The following is a 25705-nucleotide window of genomic DNA, read 5'->3' as shown; positions in this document are numbered from 1 at the left end:
TTGCACTGTTTACTGACTGAAGTCCTGCTGGCAGAGTCACCCCAGTGGAAGCCGTGACTAAGGCAGCCTGTGAAGGGAGTCTGGACTTGGGTGATTTTGGAACAAAACCCCAAACTGCTTCCTTCAGTGAGGAGCATAGGGGAGACGCCTGCTGTCCTGGCTTTGGCTGGGACAGCGTTAATTTTTCTTCTTAGTAGCTAGAGTAGTGCTGTGTTTGGATTCAGTGTGCGATTTGGTATCAGAAGAATGCTGATAGCACAGGGATGTGTGCAGTTGCTGCCAGGAGATCAAGGACATTCCAACTCCCCCTGTCCTGCCATGGGCGGGTGCAGAAGATACTGTGAGGGGCCATGACCAGAGCAGCAGACCCAAACTGGTCAGGAGAACATTCCTCATTGTGTAACGTCACGCTCAGGATGTAAAGGAGGGTTGGCTGGGAAGGGGTTTGTTCTCTCTCGCTTCCAGGACTGCTTTTTCAGGATCTTGGCTTCTCCGGGATCACCAGCTGGGAACAGGCTGGGTATCAGTCAGCGGGCGGTGGCAGGTGGTTGTGCATTTCCCATTTCTACTTTCTATTATTGTTGTTTTGTTTCATTTCAATTGGTAAACTGTTTTTGTCTCAACCGCTGAGTCTCCCCACCTCTACCCCTCCAATTCCCTCTCCCGTGCCCAAGGAGCGGGGGGTGAGTGAGCGGCTGCCTGGCGTTTGCCTGCCGGCGGGCTCGAACCACGACACACCTGCAGATGGGTGATCTGTGTCTCTGCTGCGGTACCACGCCGGGACACAGGAACCTGGCTGCAATTGGCAGTGTAATTTAACCCTCAGCTCATACGTTCAGTGAATTCGGCTGAGTAGCTAACCTGAAAGAAAAGGAGAAAGACAGATGACTGAGCAAGGGAGGATGGGAGACAGAGCTGTCTGTCTCCAGAAGGGTCGTCAGCCCAACGTGGGGCTTTTGGAAAGAAAAGGGAGGGAGGGGCATCAGCCAGAGCAAGGAAGTGGCAGATGCGCTTCAGCCAAGCCAAGAATCAGGAGATCCGCATAAACAGGCAGATGAATTGCATTTGGGAGGATCAGCAGCTGGAGAGGGCTGCAGGGAAATGAGTCAGAGGTGGGAACAGGTCTTTTCCCTTGTCTCTCTCCTTCTCCCCGTGATTTCCTTTCCTTCCTTAAGCAGGCGTCCCAGTGTCACAGCTGTCCAGTGAGAGACAGCTGGCAGGCAGGCTCAGACATGGCTGTTAGGGCTGGCAGGCCAATGTTGATTTGCTTCTTGCCCACAATTTAGTACCTCAGAGACGTACATTTCTCTTCTTTTAGGCGGAACCAGCCAGCTTTAGGCACTTCCCGCACCCACCAGCCGGTACAAGAAATCATCGTGGGCTCTTCCCTCCCCTTGGCAGAGAAGCCGCTGGTCGCTCCCGACAACAGGTGAGTTTTAGCAGCCACCCCGAAGGCGCTGGCGTGAGCACACACAGCGCAGGCGTGCACGTAGGCCTGTGAGGTCTGGGCTTAGTCTAGAGCTCTGACTGCCCCATCCGCCATCCCCTGGGGCCGACCTCCTGTTTGCAGGGTTGTGTCATTAAAGAGAAGTCTGCAGAAGCCGATGCTGCAGGAATGGCACATCAGAATGGAGGAAACAAAAATCTTTGTGATAAATCTTCTTTAATCCTTCCCTTTTCTCTGCCTTGTCGCCCAAGCCTAGGCCGGTGTCAGTACATTAAGGATTGTTAATGGGTGCTACGGCTGTAGGCGCGTTCTAAAACCCTGAGAGCAATGGAGGCCTCTTAGAAAACAGAGGTGAAGGGGTGAAGTAAGGCTAAAGCTCATCCAGAAGGCCGTGCTTCGGAGCTCTGGCTCAGAAACCTCTTCCTCTCTGTTAACAGGCAGAGAAGGAATGTTAATGTACTCTGGAAAAATAATGATACGAACGTCTAAGGTCAAAGGTCAAATATATGGCTCAGTTTTGACTGGTTCTCGATTCCAGTGATGATCGTGGGTGCAGACTGAAGTGAGATTTTCAGTCCTGGGTAACCTCCTCTCCAGGAAGAGGACACTTGGGCCTGTGGTTATGTGTGATGGTGGACATCATCGCATCAGCACCGATCCAGGGAGTCTGCCTGTTGTAAGGCAGCAAGTTAACTCAGATGAACAGCTTTTTGACTTGGTGTTCTGAAGGGTATACAAGGAAAAGATGAACTAATAACGTGATAAAAATGCAGAGTATTGAACAAAAGTAGGTCTGCTTTGGTGGTGCGTTCTCTCAGCGTGCGTGTGCTGAAGGCACCAAAAGGCAGCACCCGGCTGCGTTCCTGGGCGTGCCTGTGAGCTCACGTGTTTGCTTCAAGGCTGCACTGTGAAGAGACAGTAGCAAAACCTGGATTTATGGTCAAGAGTTATTCTGGATGCTCCAGTATTTGGATGCTCAGTGAGAGATGCCTAAAGGGGCCTGGCTCTTCAGAGGCAGACGAGAAAATGTAATATCCTGAAGGTACCTGAGAACCACTCATCACTTCCAAATATCACAATCAATGCTTTATTTTTTATTTTTTTTTTTTTTTACTTATGGTGCTGCTCTGCACTGGAAACTATACACTGAGATTTTGTGGCTGTTTTCTTTTTCCTTTTCTAGACTTCCAGGCGACCACATGCAGCGCCAGGGGATCTGCAGCACTCACTCCATTTCCCACCACTTCCCTTCTGTGCTGCAGCGGGGGCTGTCAATACTTCCACAGCTAAAAAGAAGTGCCCGGCACCTCAAGTCAGTCAACAGCCTGCCGGCAGGGTGAGGCCATATTTCATTCTGAAAATAATGTAATTGTAGGGACAGCTTTATAACACTGCTTTAGTACTACAGCTCCCAGAACTGTATACTGCAGGCAACATGCCTTCCAAAGGGTGATCAGCTTTTTATTAAGCTCTCCTTTCAAACTTCCCCTTAATTTTCAAGACATTGGCTTACTGGTCTAATGCCCAGTTCTTGATCACAGTGAGGAAAAATGTGGAGACTTTTTTAGTATAAAACCTCTGCATGCATCATTTTCTCCCTCCACATAGACTATCTGTTATGTAGAGAGGCAGGCAGCCACCTGGTTAACACCAAGAACTCGGGAATATTTTCACACAGCCTTCCAAGTTTTCCTCTTCATCTACAGCTGCAAAGTAGCAAAAAACCTCCTTTATTTATTTTTACCATTCCTCCTGCTAAGTCACACTGTCAGGTTCAGAGAATGAGAGCTTTTTGGAGTAGCCAGACATGATCTTGGTACATACACAGTTTCTTTCAGGTGCGATTTGGACTTCTGTCCTAGAAAAACATGATGTAATTGGTTTTGTGTTAGGAGTTCCACGGGACTGGGGTGTTTTGGAATGGGGCTGTGACCACTGCCTGGCAGACACTGGCCGAATAGCTCCCTCCTGCATTTGCTCTGTATTGTGATGGGCACGATCCTTTCTCCAAGAATTTGCTGGCACTTTCTACTTAATGCTCCCTGCTGCCAAAACAGCCAGATCAGTCACAGGCTATGCAGACATGACGCAGAGCTCAGAGCCAGAGCACGCGGCGTTTGCGGAATTTATTCTCTAGAGGTGCCTTTTGCTCCTCAGGGCCCTGGGCCTGTTTGCATTTCATCCTGAAGGAGGACTAGACCTCCACTACAAATGGGAGAGAAGCGTTTTGAACCACATCTTGTGTAATTGATGCCAAATGATGTTACTGTCGGGAGACTCTTTGGGATGCTTTGGAACTTGCTTGCCAGCGGAGGGAGCGCAGCAGTGCCGTGGGGTTCCGTCTGCTGGGGATCAGAACCCTGCACGGTTACAAGCAGTACCCGGCTCACAGTGCTGTATATACCTATGGGGGTGACGCTCCCAAGCAGCTGCCTGTTGCTTTGCAAATTAAAAGAAAGGGTTTTAGCACAGAAATCTTTTCATGAACAAAAGTGCATGCACCGAGTTACGGAACTGTTGTAGAAGTGTGTGTCTTACGAGGTGTAAAGAGCCGTCAAACCATGGTTGGTTCAATGCGCTCGGTGGCTGGTTTTGCATAACCTATTTAACCTGGTTAAAATGTTTTCACAGGAGGAGAGGAGTGAAATAAAAGGACCAAATACAGTAAAATACATGACCAATATATCTTCCATCATTAACACCGGTCTGATACCAACACCACCTCCACCCCAGCAAAAAAGTGGAAAAACAGTGAGAACTGGGGTGACCAGAGGGAGACAATTGCGTCCCGTCGCTGTACCCAGTGAGGCAGAGGTACCTCCAAGGATGGTAAGTTAGCTCTCTCTACTTCTCTGTTTATGGACAGGTATATAATCTTCCTTGTTGGTGTATTTGCCTAATGTTTAGCACATAAATCTTTTCATGAACAAAAGTGCATGCACCGAGTTACGGAACTGTTGTAGAAGTGTGTGTCTTACGAGGTGTAAAGAGCCGTCAAACCATGGTTGGTTCAATGCGCTCGGTGGCTGGTTTTGCATAACCTATTTAACCTGGTTAAAATGTTTTCACAGGAGGAGAGGAGTGAAATAAAAGGACCAAATACAGTAAAATACGTGACCAATATATCTTCCATCAACAACACCGGTCTGATACCAACACCACCTCCACCCCAGCAAAAAAGTGGAAAAACAGTGAGAACTGGGGTGACCAGAGGGAGACAATTGCGTCCCGTCACTGTACCCAGTGAGGCAGAGGTACCTCCAAGGATGGTAAGTCAGCTCTCTCTACTTCTCTGTTTATGGACAGGTATATAATCTTCCTTGTTGGTGTATTTGCCTAATGTTGAACGATGTGTTTACCTAGTTTGCATAAATATTCACCAAATTTTTGAAAGAAATAAAATTCATAACTAAAATATATATATTATAAATATATATATAAAGTTAATATATAGAATATATATAATGTAAGTGCCACCCATCTCTCTATATACTAAAACATTTGGTGTTTTTCATCAGCTGGGGGAAAAAAGGGTGCTTGAACAGAAAAACCATGGGAACTCTTACTTAAAGCCTTCTGGTTTAGTCGATCCGATCCTGTCTGTGACCATATCTGGTACCATAACTTCAGAGGGATATAGGAAATGCCTTGAGTGTGTGAAAACTTCATCTGTTATACTATATCTCCAGCCAGTTTTGACTCCTGTAAAAGGGAATTGTAGGAACCCTGGATTAGGGGGGACCATACGGGTCACGGTTCCTGCAATTTTGGGCAATTAGATGTAGTGGATTTTCAGTTTGAAACATTTTCCTCCCCTTCTGCATGTTACAAAGCACTTTCCAATTTAAGCAGCCCAAGGCTCATCTTAAAAGACTGGAAGCCTCAAGTGTACGCCACACATACATGCTCTTTGTGTTCACCTTTTGTTAGAGTTGGAAGCTGAATGCATTTTTTGTGTCTTTCCTGCTGCAGAATTCTGGAGTAGTCTTCAGGTCCGGGGTACGCAGCGGCCCATGTATCACCATGGCCTTTCTGGGAAGAAATCTGCATTTATTGGGCAAGGATGCTGATAAGAGGAGTGAAATCACAGTCTATCAGCAGCACTGTGGAGGAGAAAACCTTTGTGTCTACAAAGGCAACCTATTGGAAGGAGGTGAGGGTGAAGAGTCAAAGAATTCATATCAATTCTGGTGACATCATGTATTTTTTTTTTGCTAAAAAGTTGGTGTGGTATCAAAATGACTTCAGCTGAGCTCAGTCGAGGTATATGCATCCAGGGATTTCTATACCATCTACCTCCACACTAAATCTGGATCTACTGTTTCATGATTGAAAGTGAGGTTAGAATGACTTCTGCAAATTATGGTGGAAGAAACTTAGAGAACTAATTCAGCAAAATACTGTAGCTTAGGTTAATTTCATATAGAGCTGTGTGGTTAATAAAGTAGTAGTAGGAGCAGATTGTCCTTAAATAGGGGTTATCTGTTTCTGGCTTTACACAGTACATCGGTGCATGTTGCTTATTACTCCAGAAGGAAAAGTAGATAAGGGGAGCCCAACTCCCATCTCTCTGACGTGAGTGCAATTCCATAGCACCAGTGGAAGGTGAATTGTGTTCTGGGATCCTGGGAAGAGGCAATGGCTGGGACATTGTCACTTGTGAGGAGGAGTGATTCCACCGATGACCCCCTCATTCCAGCTCACAGAACCCCTGTGCTGGCGTTTTCAGCGGGCGTGGGAAGATGGTGCAGAGCTCAGTGCGCTCCCGCCCGTCCCCGAGGCTGTGGGAGCACCGCGGCGTGCCCGCGGATCAGCTCACGGGGCTGCTGGGCTGGCTCCCCGCTGTGTCCTCTGTGCCTGCCCCTCTTGTCCCCAGCCCCGCTCACAGGCCTGAGGGAGTGACCGGTGTAAAGGGGGTACAACCCCGTCCCCCCGGCAGGGAGCGGGGTGCCCGCCTCGGTGCCCTCCCGCCTGGATGCCAAGCAGTGCCTTGCAGAGCAGCTGGAACGGCTCCAGAAGCAGCATCTTTCCGGTGCCCGGTGTTCCCTGAGCCCAGCCGCGTCCGTGCGGGCCCAGAGCCGCTGGTGCTGAGCTGTGCTCATCTGGAGCCTCGGCTGCCCCTGCCAGGTGTGTCCCACTGCGGGGGCTCTGACATGCTGCTGCCCTGCACCAGGTGGGCCCGTGCCAGGAATCCTAAACCTCCTGTGCACGATGCCCACTCCTGTAAGGCACGGGCGGAGTTAATTTTGTGGAGATGGGAGGCTCTGCTCTCTGTTCTGCTGTGGCTGTGAGCGCCCAAACGGAGTGGCTTGTCACAGGGGTGCCCAGCTTGGCACTCTGGGGTTGGAGAGAGACGCGGCTGTTGTGTGGGGAGGAGGTGGGGTATTACCGACTAATTAATGTACCCGAGAACCAGAGTGCCTGACCTCAGAGGGCTGGGTGCTCTGGTGGTGATGCAGGTGAGATACGACGATTGCAACAGCCTGGCAGCAAAGCATAACCTCTCTTCTTTGAATCCCTTCTGTGACCGCAGAGACCTTTCAGTTCATCTCAAGGAGGCACCGAGGTTTCCCCTTCAGCCTCACCTTTATTCTCAATGGGCTGACAGTGGACAGATTGAGCTGCTGCTGTGAGTACAGACACCGGAGGCCCTCCACGGTGGGAGGCAGACACGGATACTTCAGATTTGTCAGTGTGGAGGGAGCATCTCCCTGCTACAGGTATGGAGACGAGTGTGCTTTGCTCACAAGGACCTCGCAGCACAGTAGTTTGAATTTATCCCTTGTTTCCTCTTTGGTCATCTTTCTGGCACCCTGCAGCTCTTCCTCATCCCTGAGCAGAGCGGTGGCCAGGGGGTGCCACACTTACACCCCTTGCCTGCCTCTCGTGAAAGTGCTGGTGAAATAAGTACGCAGAGCGCTGCTGACTTAACTGTCGTTTTTGGTGTTTTCTTTGTGATTGTGAGAACGGGGTAATTTATTTTTAAACAGCAGTTTTGGGGGAGGGAAAGATTTTAAGACATCCTTGTCTGTGAAGAAAACATGGTTTTCCAGAGACTTGTGGTTAGCTACGGTGGAAGTTCTGGTTTCAATGTCACCCTCTGCTTGCAGAATTGCATCGACACACTCCATAGAGCACAGTGTCCCGACCCTCGTGGGTGGTGTAGGGTGGCTCTCCGTGTCTGCGGGTAAAAACATGATACCTTCCCATTCTCCTTGTTGTTTTATAGGTGCATTATTGCAATGGGCCTGGACAACAAGCCAGTGCCTCCCAAGAAAAAGATGGAGGAGGACCGTGAGGAAAATCCTGTGGGTTCCGGGACAGATGGAGTGTGCATTGGAGATGGAGTGTGCATTGAGCCAGGTAAAGAGCAGCATTGAACAGAAAGATTCAGTGTTAGTGATCTCACCATGTGTGGAAGCAAATGTCCAAACTATTGAGGACAAAATGGAGACCGGACAGGAGAACAGAGAGGAAGGGAAAAAACTATCTGATTGTGAGCATGAAGGTAGTCAGGAAGACATTGGTAAAACTGGTACAGTACTGCTAAAGAGAAGCAGGGGATGAAAAACGGGAGAGTAGGATTCTGTAGGTCTGGGATTGCGGGCCTCGGCCTTTGCCTGGGGCTTCCTCTCTGAGGACACCTGGTGCGAGGAGTGTGGCGATGCCTGTGTCTGGGTGATAAAATCAGTGGGGCTTCTTTGGGCCAAGCACCAGGACGAGAGGGTTTTGCAGGAGCCAAGGAAGTGAGTAAGGAAGGTCTGAGAGGCTGCAACAGGAGCCTGAGGGCGATGGGAAAGCAGGAGGGAAGTGGGGCACAGCGCAGGGACAGCCGTGAGGGGGGAGAATGGCAGCAGGCGAGGACAGGTAGAGCAGGAGGAGAGACCGGGGTGGGTGTGGGCAGGGAGACGGCCAGTCTGAGGGGAGCTCCAGTGCGGGGGAGTGGAGAGAAGATGGCGGCTGCAGGGGCAGGCCGTGGGCAAGGTGCTGCTGCCTGCTCCGAGGTGGGTGGCAGGGGAGGACGGACTGGGGAGGGGGGAGGCTCAGTGCTGGGCGCAGGAGGGGAGGGAAGGTGGGAAGAGCACGTAGCAGCAAAAGGTCAGCAAGATGCAGCGCTAGCTGAAGTGTTCTGGTCTCCTCTCCTCTGTTGCCAGGGGCCGTGCAGGGCTCTGTTCCCTAAGGCTCTTTCCCGCCCCCTCTCCACCACAGTGCCCCAGGCACCGCTCAGGGGACACCTGCCCCAACCTCCAGGTCCTGGCTTGTCTGAGCCTTTGTTCCTCTGCCCCAGGCCTACCAGCCCTCCTTTCGTGCCTCCTCTGCTCCGACCCCCCCGGACCATCGTCCTTTCCCCTTACTGACCGCTCCCCTTGCCTGTTGTAGCTAGCTGACCTTCCCCCTCTGCTTGAGGCCCACCTCCTTTCTGTCAGCAGATTTAAAAAGAAAGACCGGAGAGAGGCTGCCCTTGCTGAAAGTCTGCCCGAGGGGCGTTTCTTGTGGCAGGCCAATGCAATATTTCTGGTATCAAACGGTGCGTGGCAGCTCCACCTGCACGCCCAGGATGTGCCACCTTGGGCCGGTCCCTGTTGCTGTCGGGGACTCTGCCTGCCCCCGCGGGAGAGGCGGTGGGCTCAGCTCTTATGATAAAGCCTTCTTCAGAGTGAGTCAGATTTAGAGATGTATCTAAATTCCTACTTCCTATTCCTATTTTTACTTTCATAATTCCGCAGTGCTGCTGCTACTCAGCTTCCTCATTAGTCCCCCTGGATCTGTGTTTGGCATTAATCAAGCCTTTTTCCTTCAGCAGGGGGGCACCTTTCTGACAGTTGCCTAAGGAGGCCTCACTTCCAACAATGCAGTTGGAATCGCAAGTGATTTTGAACACAGAAAAAAAAAAATCTCCTTATTCCCTTAATTCTCATTGTCTGGGTAACCGTTTATCTGCCTAATTGGTTCTGCATCAGGTACTCTTGATTTCTGTCCCTGGCATCTGTCCCTTCAGTATTTTAAAAGCACCGATCGAAAGAAGAAGGGGTGGGCAATAAAATGGGAAAGGTGAGAAGTGATGGCCACGAGGGACAGACAGCTGGTGTGTCAGCGGTGGCAGCTCTCCGGCACAGTTGGGTTTGTTGCCTCTCTGCTGCACGCGCAGTGAGCTGGTGGTGGCAGAGGAATTACTGAATTTCACAGGGAAATCACTGACATCGCTACGCGCTGGTGCCTGGGGTTGCAGCCGCTGCAGCTTGGCTGGGCAGGGGAGGATTCTGTAATGCGTACGCGTGGGGCCAATCTTTACTACAGATGTGAGCAGAGCTGTCTGTCAGCTACTACAGCTTGTCAGGCTCGTGGCCTGGGACGGAATCCAGACCGTGTTGGGGTGAAAATGGCAATTCTGTTGTCAGCTTCATTTGTCTGAGGATTTCACCTGGGAGCTGAAGGAGGTACCAGAGCAGTGCCATGACAGAATGTTCCTCCGCAGCACCCTTTGGCTGGATTGATTTAATTCATTCAGTTTGTAAGCCACTTCTTTGCTGATTAGCCACGTCAATCCACATGTGTCTTTTTTTGTGCTGCAGTAGATTACCTTTCTCCAGCTTTCTCTGTTGCTTGCATTTTTTATTCGTTGCAAGAGGATTTTCTCCTGTCATAAGAGACTGTCTTGCATTTTATTTCCGAGTTTGCCCAGTTCTCGGTTTTTCTACTCCTGTCAGTGGCTAATCGTTCTGATTGTTGTTTTTAATGTATTGATCATACTTGATGCATCATTCAGTAGCTTTACTGCATTTTTGCTATGCTATTTATGAGGAATACGATGCTTTTTTATGATAATGTGCTCTTATTCTTCCTGTCGGTGGTCGTAGATTCTCTCATGGCGTTAAAAAGACTGAGCAAATGCAAAGGCAAAAGGAGATTGATGAAGTTAAGCTCTGCCTGCTTAAATAGAACTTTATTAGTTGTGAATTCCGTCTCACCGTATGATTCTTGTATTTTAGAGTATGATGAAGATATTGAAGCAGAAGAGAGACAGATTGATGGTCAAACGAATGGAACATCAGAGTCACCCTCAGGTGATAAAAAACCCGACTTGGACATTGCAGAGGAGAGTGAAACCGCATCAGAGAAGGCATTGGAGGTCTCTGACAGTGAGAAGGATGAAGATGATGGATACTCTGACAGTGACTTCCAGGACGATGAACAAGGTTAGTTTATTTCATACTGAGGCTTAGAGAAGTTGACCTGATGCATGTTTTACATTTTGTGCATGTTTTACATCTTGTGCGTGCCTGGTACATATGTTAAGGGGAAAACACAGGAAAACACATGCAATTCCTTCTGAACTGGAAAAAGGTAGCTGTTTTATCTGTGGTTAATTCGACCATCCATCACTGAAATACGGCAAAACCCACGGGCAGTGTAAGGGTGTGGCAGCTCACAGCAGACTTTGCTGAACTATTGAGGTGCAGAAATGGAGATGGAGCCAGTTGGCAAATTAGCTCTAAATACTTGGGCAGATCAGCACTTTGTGTCAGCGGTCACTGACGTCCGAGACCACTGACACCTTCTGAGGATACGCCCTTTTATCTGAGAAGCCCCCGGCACACCCGATGTGCCTCCTGGTGGTTTAGCAGTGCTGTCTTTAATGGCCCTGAGCAGCCAGAACCTCGGCGGCGTCCCCTGGCGCACCGCTGGCCCGTGCTGGCCGAGGGAGGAGATGCCGTCAGCTCAGCTCTCCCTGCTGCCTGCGTGGGATTATCTTCATCAATAATCCCATGGAAAACTCGCAGGCAATTTCTCATGTCTTCAGTGAACAGCAGCATTCCATTCACCATGTCGTGAGTAAGTCGGAACTGATCTGCCTTTTCCTTGTGGCAGTGTTTTAGTTCTCTCTTAACTTTTCTCCTCTATGGCTTTGTTAGATCCTGAGCTGACTTCTGTGCCTCTCGCTTGTCATCATGTACCAGGATTTCTCCATTTCCTGCTCTTTCAAAATCAATTACTTCATATTCCTTACATTTGACCGTCCTAATGTGCAAACCGTTTCTCGAGTTAAATGGAAACATTACTTTCACATTTGTATTTCTAGGTGAATTAAGCAATGGTAATATTAAGCAATACAGCTCTTTGTGAAAAGGTTGCAGCTGCAAGAAAGATCCAGTCTTTTTATAGAAAGTAAAAAGTCCACCAGAAATTCCAGTTAGGTTTGAAACATCCTTGCTTATAAACGCATTGCAGCGATCAAAAAGAATCTTAATTTTTGTTCTCTCATGATAATCAGAAATAGCTTGTGATTCAGGAATAATCAGTACAATTAAGCATTCTTTTCTGCTTGTTAGTGCATGGCATTATGAACTTCTCTGTGACTTCACTCAGCTGCCTCTCAAGCTCTAGCAGTGTGTGATGATCATTCATTCCTCTTTCCTATTTGTTCATTTTTGATATTTTCCCCTTTGTAATGAAATCTTGCTACTTTTTTTTTCCCCACCACTGAACAGAAGAGGTGGAGAGAAGGGATGAAAAAGATGTGGGTTTCTCCCAACTGAGATGTAATAATAAATTTATGAAAAATAAGTATTAATTGGTAATTTTGAGGGCAAGAAGAGCTTTCTGCTTGAATGAAGGACTCTCTGGAAATACTATAGGTGGAAATATTTCAAGCAACATTAGCAGCAACTACTAGTTCCATTTTTTTAGGCGATTGGTAAAGTGCCTAATAGCTCTCCACAGTGGAAGATGTTTCTGGATATTCATGATTGAAAACGTTTTTCTTTAATTCCACACCACTGTTTTTAGTTATGCCTTTTTGCACATCCTTAAGCTGGTCTTTTCCGTTCTTCGTATTTACAAATTCTCCAAGACAACATGACCCCATTTCATTGTTGCTAGCTTCAGCTTTCATCTGCTTGTGTGCTGAAATTCCACATGCTCTGTACATTTATTGTGCTTTGAGATCATCTGCCGAGCCTTGCACCTGTAGTTTTTTCAAAGAAGAACTCGCTTCAACTTAAGCATGTGTGTGTCAGAGTTGGTAGACCAGGATTTTGGATAGCAAGCTTTTGGGCATGGATGCTATGTTTCTGTGTTTCAGCAATCAGTACCCGAATCCTCTTGTGAGCTCTGAGTGCTGCTTTGGCAGAAATAACACGCTAATAGTAATGGGATCTGGATCTTTATGAGTACGTGCTGTGGACAGATTTTGTCTCACCTTAGTTCAGCATATCATGACACGTGTTCAAGAGGGTCTGAAGCTGTTGGGCCCCTTGGGTCAGTTCAGCCAGCATACAGAGCTGAGAATGAAATCCAGATAGCCGAGGTGCCACAGATGTGACTTTTGCATCCAATATTATGAGTTGGACATAAATAAAGAGCGTGTAAGAGGGACCTTGGCATTCAAATCCCTGTGGACCATAAGCCAGTGAGTGAATTGGGGAGAATGGCTGACAGTTCCCCTGGTGCAGTGTGTAATCTGCACGTTGGAGTGGTTCTGTCTCTGAACTGTTTGTACTCCTGTCAGCGTCTGGGAGCGATGGTGTTTCCCGGGACTCTAAACGTACCTCCCGTCAGAACAGAGGCGCGAGTCCGGGGCAGGCTGGAGGTGCCAGAGTCGTTGCCAGGCGGTGGCTGCCCAGTCGTTTGTGCCTCAGGTCCGTGGCAGCAGATGCTGGAGGCCGAACCTCCACCGCCCGTGGCCCCGCGCGCTGCTCTGCTGCCCGTGGCTGTGGAATGAGCGTGCGCCTCCGCGGCTTCTCAGGGCGAGGCAGCATCCTCACAGCACCGCTGCAGCGAGCTGGCAGGGGGCGAGGGCTCCGCGCCTCCCCCTTTGCTAATTCTAAGGAAAATTGCGGAGTTTTATTGATTTGCTGGTCTGGCCCTATACAGGGCAGTCCACTGATTTAGAATGGCAGTTCCCATTCAAACACAGCTTCTTTGTTCTTGTTTTAATTAATTTATGGGAGTCGTTGACATATTTTAGGGAATTTTTAGCTTCCATGTTTGAGGTTTTTTTAAAAGCAGTCCTGCAAAGTTATTGTAATGCACTGCAGATGAGTAGGATATTTTAAAATATTACCAAAAATTGCAGCGAGCCTTTCTGAGGCTGAAGCGGATGAAGAAGAAAAGACAAACCCAGAAGATCTAACAGCGAGGGAAGACGCTGGAACTCTTGATGAAGATACAACATCAGTACAGCGTCAGGTTCCTGAAGTTCCTGGGGAGCTCAAACAGGCTGTGGCAGTAGCAAGTCTGCTCGAGGAAGACAAGGAAAGGGATGCAAGCAGTAGGGGAGACAATGGGGAGGATCTCAGGCCATCGGAAAGCAGCGTGTTGGAAGCAGCTGACAGCGATGAGGAGGGTCCTGACAGTGACGAGGGGAGCGGTGAGTACAGACCCTCTGCCCGGCTGTGGGTGACCAGTGCACGCCAGGGTGCCTGTCTGCCTTCACAGCAGGTCCTGGCGCAGCACGGGGGAGGCAGTTCTGGGCTGTTTCCAGGCTGCTAGAATACTCTCTTGGCTGTGAGCTAAACACCCACCCAGAACGTGGCCTTGGCTTATTGTTTCTTTTCTAGTGTTTCCAGCGTAAGGCTTTGACCGTTGTTTTTCACTCCAGTAGCTGGGTTTCGCATGTCATGCAATTATTATGAAATCCAAACGTGATTGATTACCTGTAGGAGAGTCTGTATGCCAGGTTGGGGGAATCTGTTGATAATGATCCAAACAGAAACCAAAAATTACTGTGTGAATCACAGTGCAGCAGATGAAGATCAAAACTGTGTCAGTTGATCCATGGTTGTGTTGCTTCACTGTGTCGTGGATTTTTTGGGGAGGAGCAAATCGAATGGTTGTGCGAGGCCTCATTTTTACTGTTGATAAAATGGGCATCTTGCAGTTTCATCCTCACCTGTATGGGTAAGGGGCAATTAATAAAAGGTTGGCCACAAGAGCAAGGCTTTGCCTTATTGTATCTGGAAGGGGAAAAAATGTAAGCCCTTGCTTTGCGATGTCATCCAGGTCACAGGGGAATGTCCTGGGTGCTGTTAAATCAGGCAGCATAAAAGAACAGCTGTCTGCACTGGTGCTGGCGTACAGGAGAGCCACAGGCCATGGTAGATGAAATTTTCAGTTGTCTCTTTGTGTGCTGGATTTGCAGTGGAATGCAGAATGCATTCCCTTTATTTTAACAGAAGGCTTTGGTTCTGTTTCTGTTGCTTTCAGTTCACTGCAGTGCATCTAAGATAGTCTTGTGTGGCATAAACAATTGGAATGCTGCTGCTTAGTGCTCTGCAAGGCAGTTGCTGCTGGGTTACTTTGACTGTCTTGTGCGTTGCTTTTGTTTTGGTTTGCATTCAGAATTGAGATAGTAAAGACAGTAACGTGCTGTTCATTGAATAATGCTGAAGCCTCCAAAGATGTTTGGCTCCGGAACCCCTCTCTTGTGTGAAAGAAACTTCAGTTTAGGCACTTTCACCACTAGGCTCTTCAACACTAGAGTTGAGCAAGGACTACTGAAGAAGAACCTTACAAACCTAGAGGACAGAATGTTATGCTGTATCAATGGAATGTGTCAAGCTAGTGATCTGGTCCTGAGCTGGCCTAAGAAAAGAGTGTTGTTCTTTATTAGCACGATTCCTGTGTGCTTACATCCAACACACACGGTTTCATGGCTCTAGGCTTGAACAGAGATCCTCTATCCAATCCAGACAGGTAGTCCGAATGGTAAGTAGGTAACGGCGTTTGATCCTTAGTCCAGTCCTGTTCACCTCTGCTGCCAGGAGACTACCTGAGATTCAGGGATGGTGCAGGTCAAGGAAGGACAAGAAAAACCATTGAATCCTAAAAATGATAGATAGGAACGACCTCCTAATTTGCATAGTGATTTGTCCCCGTCTACCTGGGGGTTATCTAGGTAAATTCTATAGCAAGGAAAGAATTGTCAAGAAACAGAGTGTAGAGCAATGAAAGAATTGGCTCTCAGTCCATTCTTGAGCCTCCAAGGGTCATTCTCAGGGTGGTGTTGAGAGGAGGATGATAGGCACTGTTCTGTTTTGTCCTGCTGAGACCCATCTGACAGGGTTTTTCCTAACCGGTGCTGTCATTAGCAGTGCAGAACTAATTTATTGGAGAAAATTGTATACGCTGAAGAAAGCAAAAGGTGCAGAGTGCTCCTCTGGGGTGGTTCAGATGTAGGCTGAGTCCAGGCAGATCACGACGGGTGGTGTGACAGGGTCTGTCAGAAGTGTGGAAGTACCTGGGGTGGGCTCCTGCTGCGCATTTTCTGATCTCGCTGCACTCTTTGTGACAAGGAGATATTGCCAGTCCCAAGAGAGAGAATTATTGTCAGCGGTGTTTGTCACCCTGCCCTAGGCTCGGTGTTTCGAAAGACTGCCAGTTCTGTTTTGTCAGATGTATGACTTGACTGTGAAGCATCACAAGCATTGCATTTACAGAGCAGAAAATACTTCTCCACTTATTTTTAGATAAGTGTAGGTCTTCACACACTGAAGTTGGGGAACTGAGGAACCATCAGAACTGTAGTTGGGAGCTTAACATAGACCTTTTTTTTAAGAAAAAGTATTGATAGAACAGTAACAAATTTATGTCTGTAAAACAATATTGTTGCTCCCATGTTGAACCCCCCTTCAGACCGCCTGACAAAAGCAATCTCACCGTTGTGAAAATGTTGTGGAAGACTGCTGCTCTACGGTTCAGTAGATGCCCCTGCATGAATTTTCCCTTGGATTTTTCGTGGTTGTCTCCATTTGGTTTTAATCTACCTGAATTATTGCTGGTGAAGATTGACATGGCTCCAATCGGGTCTGCCCTAACATTTCAAATTTTAAACCAAGCTGAGGCAGCTGGATGAGTTCTGCTCCCCTTTCGCTTTTTAATGGCTTCTCTTTCCGGCTTCCTCTTTTGTAACTTTGTGGTAGTTCTTGAAGATTGCAGTCCAGTCCGGGTGAAAACAGCAACGGCAGCTGGACATGGTGATCACATGAATTCCGAACCTGATGACTCCTGTCCAGATGTGGAAGAAGAGGTCGTATCAAGTGGGGAGTATGATGCCAGTGAAGGTGAGGTTGGCTGTTGAGCAGGGATGAAATCTAATTAATCTGAAGTCTTTTTCTAGAAGTGCTTGCCCTTTCCCTTTCCTTTCTAGTCTATCAAACGCTACGTCTGCTCTTTCCTAACTCGTATAAAATTTGGTGTTGACTCGCTGGCTTCTGTAGTCATGTGTAGTTAACCTGTATCACAGTAAATAACTGCTTTGTTGGTAGCTGTAATGGTCCTAGGTAAAGAATGCAGGCCATGAAAAACTGGCTGCCAGTCAAGAAAACAGCTGTGGAAGGCAGGAGCCTAGCAAGTTTCCCTTTGCTTGCAGGGAGTTTGGGGGCTCCTGGGGAGGCAAATGTCCAGGACAGGCAGGGTGGGACTGGCAGATGAGGAGGGAAGCTGAGCTGCAGCCTCCATCTCCGTGCTGTGCCCCGTTTGTCTCCCAAGCTCATCCCCCGGTGAGCAGTTGGCCTAATCGGCAGTGAGCTTGGTCTTGGTTCCCTCCAAGAACCTTTCTGGTCCCTGCACCCTGAGCCGTTCATTGCTGGGAGCCGTCCTGGAAGGTCACCTTAAGCTTCTACTCCCCAGCAGCAGTGAGTCTGAAAAGCGAAGAAACCCACAGGTTAAAACTGACTTCAGTCTGCACTGCTGCTCTTCCTTTTCCTTCTGCCATCCTCTAAGGGTCTAGCAGCTGGCAGGAACAGGCCATCTCTATTGTTTTTAAATTGCTAGTTGTGCACGTTCTTACTTTGGCACATGAATCCAGGGTGTTCTAAGTTTGTTTTTCTGGTCAGCTGGGAGCCTTTTGACCTCCTTCCTCTATGTAGCCTAAGAGCACACTCTTGTAAGGTGTGTTGTCTTTCATCTGGAGAGTGTATACAGGAGGCTGGAGGTTCCTTCTCGTCTCTGGGGATAGTTCAGAGGGCAGGCAGAGCTGTCAGAGTTGAAAGATGGTCATGCGTCGGCATTTTGGCTTAAACTAGTTATGCCAGGCGTCAGAACAGCAGCACTAGAAATGTAGTCAGAGCAAAGGTGCATGATGAGAAGTAGCACAGCAAGCTTTCTTCTTGTCACCATGCTGATGTCCCCTCATTGCTTGGGAGAGGTAGCCTCTTTAATAATAACCCTGTAAAACAGCCTTAACACTAACACAATTCTCAATTAAACTATTGTTTTTATTATTTTTTAATAGCACCAGATGGAACATTCTTGGCAGAAGGAACAAGAACACTTGATGTGCAGGAAGCAGAAGAAAAAGTGTCACAAGAAGGGCAGAGGGTAGAGGAAACTCAAGCACTTGAGGAGGCAGATTTTATTGAAGAGGAAGGAGAAGTTTGCACCAAAGAGGCAGGAGAAGAAGTAGAATGGGTGGGAGATTTGCTGCCGCAGGAGGAAATCCTGGCTGTGCTGCAGGCAGAGGGTCAGCTTGTGGTGGAGGAATCTGCTCCTGAAGAGAGTGCCATGGCAGAAGGACATCCTAAAAGACAGGTGACAGGGAAAGGAAGGGAGCTTGGCACAGAGCTGGCACGTGGGGAACAGGATGTTCTGGTGGAGGGGATGGAGAGCGAGGCAGATCTCGAAGAGCAGGAAACTGGGGAAGAGGAGCTGTCAGGGGGAGGGGATAACCTTGGCCGGGAGGAAGGCAGAATGCAGCCCGAGGGGCTGGGGGGAGCTGAGGACCTCTCTGAGAGTGATGACGAGGACACTGAGATAGAAGAGTCAGAGGGTGAGGAGAAGCTGGAGGAGGGAGAACTTGAAGAGAAAGACGTGAGAGGTGCTGTGTCTGCAGGAGACGAGAACCTGGAGGAGGGAGAACGTGGGAAAGTTGTGGGGAGTGCTGTGTCTGAGAGAGAGGAGAACCTGGATAAGGGAGAATTTGAAGCAAAAGATATGGGCAGTGCAGTGTCTGAGGGAGAGGAGAACATGGAGGAGGAAGAATTTGAGAAAGACATGGGGACTGCTCTCTTTGAGGGAGAGAAGGAACTAGAGGAGGGAGAACTTGAAGAGAAAGATGTGAGAAATGTTGTGTCTGCAGGACAGGAGAACTTGGAGGTGGAAGAATTTGACGTGAAAGATATAGGGAGTGCTGTGTCTGAGGGAGAGGAGAAGCTGGAAGAGAGAAAATTTGAAGTGAAAGACATGGGCAGTGCTGTCTGTGCAGGAGAGGAGAATGCGGAGGAGGGAGAATTTGAAGGGAAAGACATGGGGAGTGATGTGTTTGAGGGAGAGGAGAAGCTGGATAACAGAGAATTAGAAGATAAAGACAAGGGCAGTGCTGTGTCTGCAGGAGAGGAGAAGCTGGAGGAGGGAGAATATGACATGAAAGATATTGGGAGTGCTGTGTCTGACGGAGAGGAGAAGCTGGAGGAGGAAGAATTTGAGAAAGACGTGGGGATTGCTCACTTTGAGGGAGAGAAGGACCTAGAGGAGGGAGAACTTGAAGAGAAAGACGTGAGAGGTGTTGTGCCTGCAGGAGAGGAGAAGCTGAAGGAGGGAGAATTTGATGAGAAACACATGGGGAGTGCTGTGTCTGAGGGAGAGGAGAAGCTGGAGGAGGGAGAATTTGGGAAAGATTTGGGGAGAACTGTGTGTGAGGGAGAGGAGAAGCTGGAGGAGGAAGAATTTGAAGGAGAAGTGATGGGCAGTGCTGTGTCTGTGAGAGAGGGGGACCTAAAGGAGGAAGAATCTGAAGTTTTAGACATGGGCAGTTCAGTGTCTGAGGGACAGGAGAATCTGGAGGAGGCAGAATTCGAAGGGAAAGACATGGTCAGTGCTGTTTCTCAGGGAGAGGGCGACATGGAGATGGAAGAATCTGTAGTGAAAGACATGGGGAGTGCTGTGTCTGAGGGAGAGGGGGAACTTCAGGAGGTAGAATTTGAAGTGAAAGATATGAGGAGTGCTGTGTCTGAGGGAGACGAGAACCTGGAAGAGGGAGAATTTGAAGGGAAAATAATGGGGAGTGCTGTGTTTGATGGAGAGGAGAAGCTTCAAAAGGGAGAATTTGATGATAAAGACATGGGCAGTGCTGTGTCTGAGGGTGAGGGGGACCTGAAGGAGGAAGAATCTGAAGTGAAAGACATGGGCAGTGCTGTGTGTGCAGGAGAAGAGAACCTGGAGGAGGGAGAATTTGAAGGGAAAGACATGGGGAGTGATGTGTCTGAGGGAGAGGAGAAGCTGGAGAAGGAAGAACTTGGGGAAGATTTGGGGAGTACTGTGTGTGAGGGAGAGGAGAAGCTGGAGGAGGAAGAATTTGAAGGAGGAGTGATGGGCAGCGCTGTGTCTGCGAGAGAGTGGGACCTAAAGGAGGAAGAATTTGAAGTGAAAGACATGGGCAGTTCAGTGTCTGAGGGAGAGGAGGAGCTGGAGGAGGCAGAATTCGAAGGGAAAGACATGGTCAGTGCTGTATCTCAGGGAGAGGAGAACGTGGAAGAGGGAGAATTTGAAGTGAAATACATGGGGAGTGCTGTGTCTGAGGGAGAGGAGAAGCTGGAGGAGGGAAAATTTGAAGGGAAAGACATGGGGAGTGATGTGTCTGAGAGAGAGGAGAAGCTGGAGGAGGGAGAATTTGGGACAGACGTGGGCAGTGCTGCATCAGAGGGACAGGAGGACCTAGAGGACAAAGAATTTGAGAAAGACATGGGGACTGCTCTCTTTGAGGGAGAGAAGGACCTAGAGGAGGGAGAACTTGAAGAGAAAGACGTGAGAGGTGTTGTGCCTGCAGGAGAGGAGAAGCTGAAGGAGGGAGAATTTGGGAAAGATTTGGGGAGTACTGTGTGTGAGGGAGAGGAGAAGCTGGAGGAGGAAGAATATGAAGGTGAAGTGATGGTCAGTGCTGTGTCTGCGAGAGAGGGGGACCTAAAGGAGGAAGAATCTGAAGTTGTAGACATGGGCAGTTCAGTGTCTGAGGGACAGGAGAATCTGGAGGAGGCAGAATTCGAAGGGAAAGACATGGTCAGTGCTGTGTCTCAGGGAGAGGGTGACATGCAGGAGGAAGAATCTGTAGTGAAAGACATGGGGAGTGCTGTGTCTGAGGGAGAAGATAAGCTTGAGAAGGAAGAACTTGGGAAAGATTTGGGGAGTACTGTGTGTGAGGGAGAGGAGAAGCTGCAGGAGGAAGAATTTGAAGGAGAAGTGATGGTCAGTGCTGTGTCTGCGAGAGAGTGGGACCTAAAGGAGGAAGAATCTGAAGTGAAAGACATGAGCAGTTCAGTGTCTGAGGGACAGGAGAATCTGGAGGAGGCAGAATTCGAAGGGAAAGACATGGTCAGTGCTGTGTCTCAGGGAGAGGGTGAAATGGAGGAAGAAGAATCTCTAGTGAAAGACATGGGCAGTGCTGTGTCTGAGGGAGAGGAGAAGCTTGAAAAGGGAGAATTTGAGAAAGACATGGGGACTGCTCTCTTTGAGGGAGAGAAGGACCTAGAGGAGGGAGAACTTGAAGAGAAAGACGTGAGAGGTGTTGTGCCTGTAGGAGAGGAGAAGCTGAAGGAGGGAGAATTTGAAGATAAAGACATGGGCAGTGCTGTGTCTGCGGGTGAAGGGGACCTGAAGGAGGAAGAAATTGAAGTGAAAGACATGGGGAGTGCTGTGTGTGCAGGAGAGGAGAACCTGGAGGAGGGAGAATTTGAAGGGAAAGACATGGGGAGTGATGTGTCTGAGGGGCAGGAGGAGCTGGAGGAGGCACAATTCGAAGGGAAAGAAATGGGCAGTGCTGTGTCTGAGGGAGAGGGGGACCTTCAGGAGGTAGAATTTGAAGTGAAATACATGGGGAGTGCTGTGTCTGAGGAAGAGGAGAATCTGGAAGAAGGAGAATTTGAAGGGAAAGACATGGGGAGTGCTGTGTTTGAGGGAGAGGAGAAGCTTGAAAAGGGAGAATTTGAAGATAAAGACATGGGCAGTGCTGTGTCCGTGGGTGAGGGGGACCTGAAGGAGGAAGAATTAGAAGTGAAAGACATGGGCAGTGCTGTGTTTGAGGGACAGGGGAACCTAGAGGAGGGAGAACTGGAACAGAAAGACGTGAGAGATGTTGTGTCTGCAGGAGAGGAGAAGCTGGAGGAGGGAGAATTTGGGAAAGACATGGGGAGTGCTGTGTCTGAGGGACAGGAGAAGGTGGAAAAGGGCGAATTTGAAGGGAAAGACGTGGTCAGTGCTGTGTCTACAAGAGACGGGAACATGAAGGAGGAAGAATCTGTAGTGAAATACATGGGCAGTGCTGTGTCTGAGGGAGAGGAGAAGCTGGAAAAGGGAGAATTTGAAGATAAAGAATTGGGCAGTGTTGTGTCTATGGGTGAGGGGGACCTGAAGGAGGAAGAATCTGAAGTGAAAGACATGGGCAGTGCTGTGTGTGCAGGAGAGGAGAACCTGGAGGAGGGAGAATTTGAAGGGAAAGACATGGAGAGTGATGTGTCTGAGGGAGAGGAGAAGCTGGAGAAGGAAGAACTTGGGGAAGATTTGGGGAGTACTGTGTGTGAGGGAGAGGAGAAGCTGGAGGAGGAAGAATATGAAGGTGAAGTGATGGTCAGTGCTGTGTCTGCGAGAGAGGGGGACCTAAAGGAGGAAGAATCTGAAGTTGTAGACATGGGCAGTTCAGTGTCTGAGGGACAGGAGAATCTGGAGGAGGCAGAATTCGAAGGGAAAGACATGGTCAGTGCTGTATCTCAGGGAGAGGGTGACATGGAGGAGGAAGAATCTGTAGTGAAAGACATGGGCAGTGCTGTGTCTGAGGGAGAGGAGAACCTGGAGGAGGAAGAATTTGAGAAAGACATGGGGACTGTTCTCTTTGAGGGAGAGAAGGACCTAGAGGAGGAAGAACTTGAAGAGAAAGACGTGAGAGGTGTTGTGCCTGCAGGAGGGGAGAAGCTGAAGGAGGGAGAATTTGATGAGATACACATGGGGAGTGCTGTGTCTGAGGGAGAGGAGAACCTGGAAGAAGGAGAATTTGAAGGGAAAGTCATGGGGAGTGATGTGTTTGAGGGAGAGGAGAAGCTTGAAAAGGGAGAATTTGATGATAAATACATGGGCAGTGCTGTGTCTGCGGGTGAGGGGGACCTGAAGGAGGAGGAATTTGAAGTGAAAGACATGGGCAGTGCTCTGTCTGAGGGAAAAGAGCAGCTTGAAAAGAGAGAATTTGATGATAAAGACATGGACAGTGCTGTGTCTGCAAGAGAGGGGGACCAGAAGGATGAAGAATCTGTAGTGAAATACATGGGCAGTGCTGTGTCTGAGGGAGAGAAGAAGCTGGAAAAGGGAGAATTTGAAGATAAAGACATGGACAGTGCTGTGTCTGTGGGTGAGGGGGACCTGAAGGAGGAAGAATTAGAAGTGAAAGACATGGGCAGTGCTGTGTTTGAGGGACAGGGGGACCTAGAGGAGGGAGAACTTGAAGAGAACGACGTGAGAGGTGTTGTGTCTGCAGGAGAGGAGAAGCTGGAGGAGGGAGAATTTGAAGGGAATGACATGGGGAGTGATGTGTCTGAGGGAGAGGAGAAGCTGGAGGAGGGAGAATTTGGAAAAGACATGGGCAGTGCTGTGTCTGAGGGACAGGAGGAGCTGGAGGAGGCACAATTTGAAGGGAAAGACATGGTCAGTGCTGTGTCTGAGCAAGAGGAGAACCTGGAAGAGAGAAAATTTGAAGTGAAAGACACGGGGAGTGCTGTGTCTGAAAGAGAAGAAACGCTTGAAAAGGGAGAATTTGAAGGCAAAGTCATGGGGAGTGCTGTGTTTGAGGGAGAGGAGAAGCTGGGAAAGAGAGAATTTGAAGATAAAGACATGGGGAGTGATGTGTCTGAAGGAGAGGAGAAGCTGGAGGAGGGAGAATTTGAAGGCAAAGACGTGACTGGTGTTATGTCTGAGGCAGAGGAGAAGCTGGAGGAGGGAGAATTTGAGGAGAAACACATGGGGAGTGATGTGTTTGAGGGAGAGGAGAAGCTGGAGAAGGAGGAACTTGGGGAAGATTTGGGGAGTACTGTCTGTGAGGGAGAGGAGAAGCTGGAGGAGGAAGAATATGAAGGTGAAGTGATGGTCAGTGCTGTGTCTGCGAGAGAGGGGGACCTAAAGGAGGAAGAATGTGAAGTTGTAGACATGGGCAGTTCAGTGTCTGAGGGACAGGAGAATCTGGAGGAGGCAGAATTCGAAGGGAAAGACATGGTCAGTGCTGTGTCTCAGGGAGAGGGTGACATGGAGATGGAAGAATCTCTAGTGAAAGACATGGGCAGTGCTGTGTCTGAGGGAGAGGAGAAGCTGGGAAAGAGAGAATTTGAAGATAAAGACATGGGCAGTGCTGTGTCTGAAGGAGAGGAGAAGCTGGAGGAGGGAGAATTTGGGAAAGACATGGGCAGTGATACGTCTGATGTAGAGCAGGACCTAGAGGAGGGAAAACTAGAAGAGAAAGATCTGACATGTGTTGTTTCTGCAGGAGAGGAGAGGCTGGAGGAGGGAGAATTTGAAGGGAAAGATGTGGGCAGTGCTGTGTCTGAGGGAGAGCGGGACCCAGAGGAGGGAGCATTTGTAGGGATAGACTTAGTACCGATTGAGCTTTCTGATGAAGAGGAGGACATGCAGGACAGAGGTTTCAGAAGGCAGTTCATGTTGGGTGGAGCCCCTGAGGGAGAGGAGGACCTGGGCAAGGGAATTTTTTCCGGGAAGGACGTTGTGACGATTCTGGTGTTGGGGGGAGATGACCATGCAGATGGAGTATGTTCAGGGAAGGATGTTGTGGCTGGTGCTGTGTCTGAGAGAGAGGAGGACCTGGAGGAGGGAGGATTTGAAGGGAAAGAGGTTGTGGTAGGAGCTCTGTCTGAGTGAGAGGACACAGAAGAGGGAGAATTTGTGGGGGAGAGCTGTGTGGAGCAATGTCCTTTGGAGAGCAGCCGATGGCAGAAACTTCCCTGAGCCAGAGCCGAGGGGGAGCTGAGGCCAGAGCGGGCGGGGTGAAAGCTGAGGGGGATCAGCCAGACCTCTGTGACAACAGGGGAGAGGGGGGTAGTGCAGGGAGAGCTGCTGAGAACACGAGCACAGTAAGGACAGTCCCCTGGAGGCAACCCAGATGCCCTGGGAGCTGCTGGCAGGGCCAGAGGAGCAGCAGCCCCGTGAGGTGAGTCCTGCGTGGGTCAGCTGCTGCCCCGCGCCCGGTCGAGTCCCCGGGCTCGTCCCTGCCAGAGGCAGCGGGTGCAGCACTTGGTCCCGTTCCTTACACTTCCCTTAAGTATCTGCTACTGCCACTGGGTAGGGGATGGTAAATCCCTTGGAGTGGCAGCTTCTACCCCCTTCCCTGTTCCCAAAATCTCCTTGCAAATGCCTTAGTTCTGGTGCTACGCTGGCGGCCCCTCAGCCCCTCGCCCCTTGCGGAGCAGCTCCCGCCACCCAGCAGTGCAGCCCCAGGTCAAGGGCAGCACCGGCTCCTCTGCTTGCTCTGGCAGCTGCTCTTAGTAAATCTCTTACAGTGGTGTATCAGTAGCTCAAAGCTTAGCGTGTTTTTTGTAAAGCTAATGTTTTTCTCGTCGTTTTGTAGGATGTTAGAAGCCCAGACGCGGTTGTCGCGCCCTCAGTACAGGCCCAGGATGGGGAAGAAACTCTCCCCTAAGCTTCTTCTGCTGCTGCCTCAGTGCTCTGTCCCGCAACATTTACACAAAATGCTGCATATTTGTGCCGGTCGGGAGCAGCTTCTCGGTGTGGAGCAGACAACTGAAATGAGCCAACCCACGAACCATCACTCCCTCGTGCTCATGAAGACCATAACTGCAAGGATTATTCCACAGCTGTCAGGCTCGCTTTCCTAAAACACAGGAATGTTGGACTGGCTGAACCTCCCTTCCTTCCCTGGGCACCGCTTGCTTCTGCCGGCTGTTGGGTGGGGGGGTGAGGGTAGATGTGCTTTCTGTGCTTGTGTTGTTGTGGAATAAGAGGTTTCACGTTTGTGTCCATCCGTGTCTGCGTGCTGACTGCATTGTTCTGTCCATCATCTGCGTCTCGTCTGCGGACGTTTTGCTGAGAGCCGGGGCTGTCTTCGCTGCAGCGCAGGGCCCCGGCACACGTTGGTGCTTTGCTTCCGACGAGCGCGTCGGGGGAAGCTCAGCAGATATGGGGGACGGGCGGTCCCGGGGGCGGCAGTGCCCTTGCCCGGGGGTCTTTAGGTTGGGGGCTGCCTCCACCCCACGCTGCAGGCAAGCGACCCTCGGGCGTGTGCCGGAGGGCTGTGCTCTCCTCGGGGACCCGGGCGTG

General features: G+C 49.5%; 1 protein-coding gene across 1 annotated transcript in view; it reads left to right on the top strand.

The window, feature by feature from the left end:
• The window catches only part of LOC141971169 (uncharacterized), a 35614-nt gene extending 10547 nt beyond the window's left edge, over positions 1–25067 (top strand). The window contains 11 exon segments of the mRNA XM_074928330.1: positions 1319–1429; positions 2631–2778; positions 5420–5600; positions 6981–7167; positions 7677–7811; positions 7813–7973; positions 10438–10644; positions 13524–13817; positions 16369–16509; positions 17682–18391; positions 24996–25067. Coding sequence (XP_074784431.1) covers positions 1319–1429; positions 2631–2778; positions 5420–5600; positions 6981–7167; positions 7677–7811; positions 7813–7973; positions 10438–10644; positions 13524–13817; positions 16369–16509; positions 17682–18391; positions 24996–25067 — 2347 coding nt within the window.
• Positions 25068–25705: the final 638 nt, after the last annotated feature.

The sequence above is a fragment of the Athene noctua genome, chromosome 28 (assembly GCF_965140245.1).
Source record: "Athene noctua chromosome 28, bAthNoc1.hap1.1, whole genome shotgun sequence".
Lineage (NCBI taxonomy): Eukaryota > Metazoa > Chordata > Aves > Strigiformes > Strigidae > Athene > Athene noctua.
Note: the sequence above shows the minus strand (reverse complement) of the source record. Positions and strands in the feature narration are given on the sequence as shown.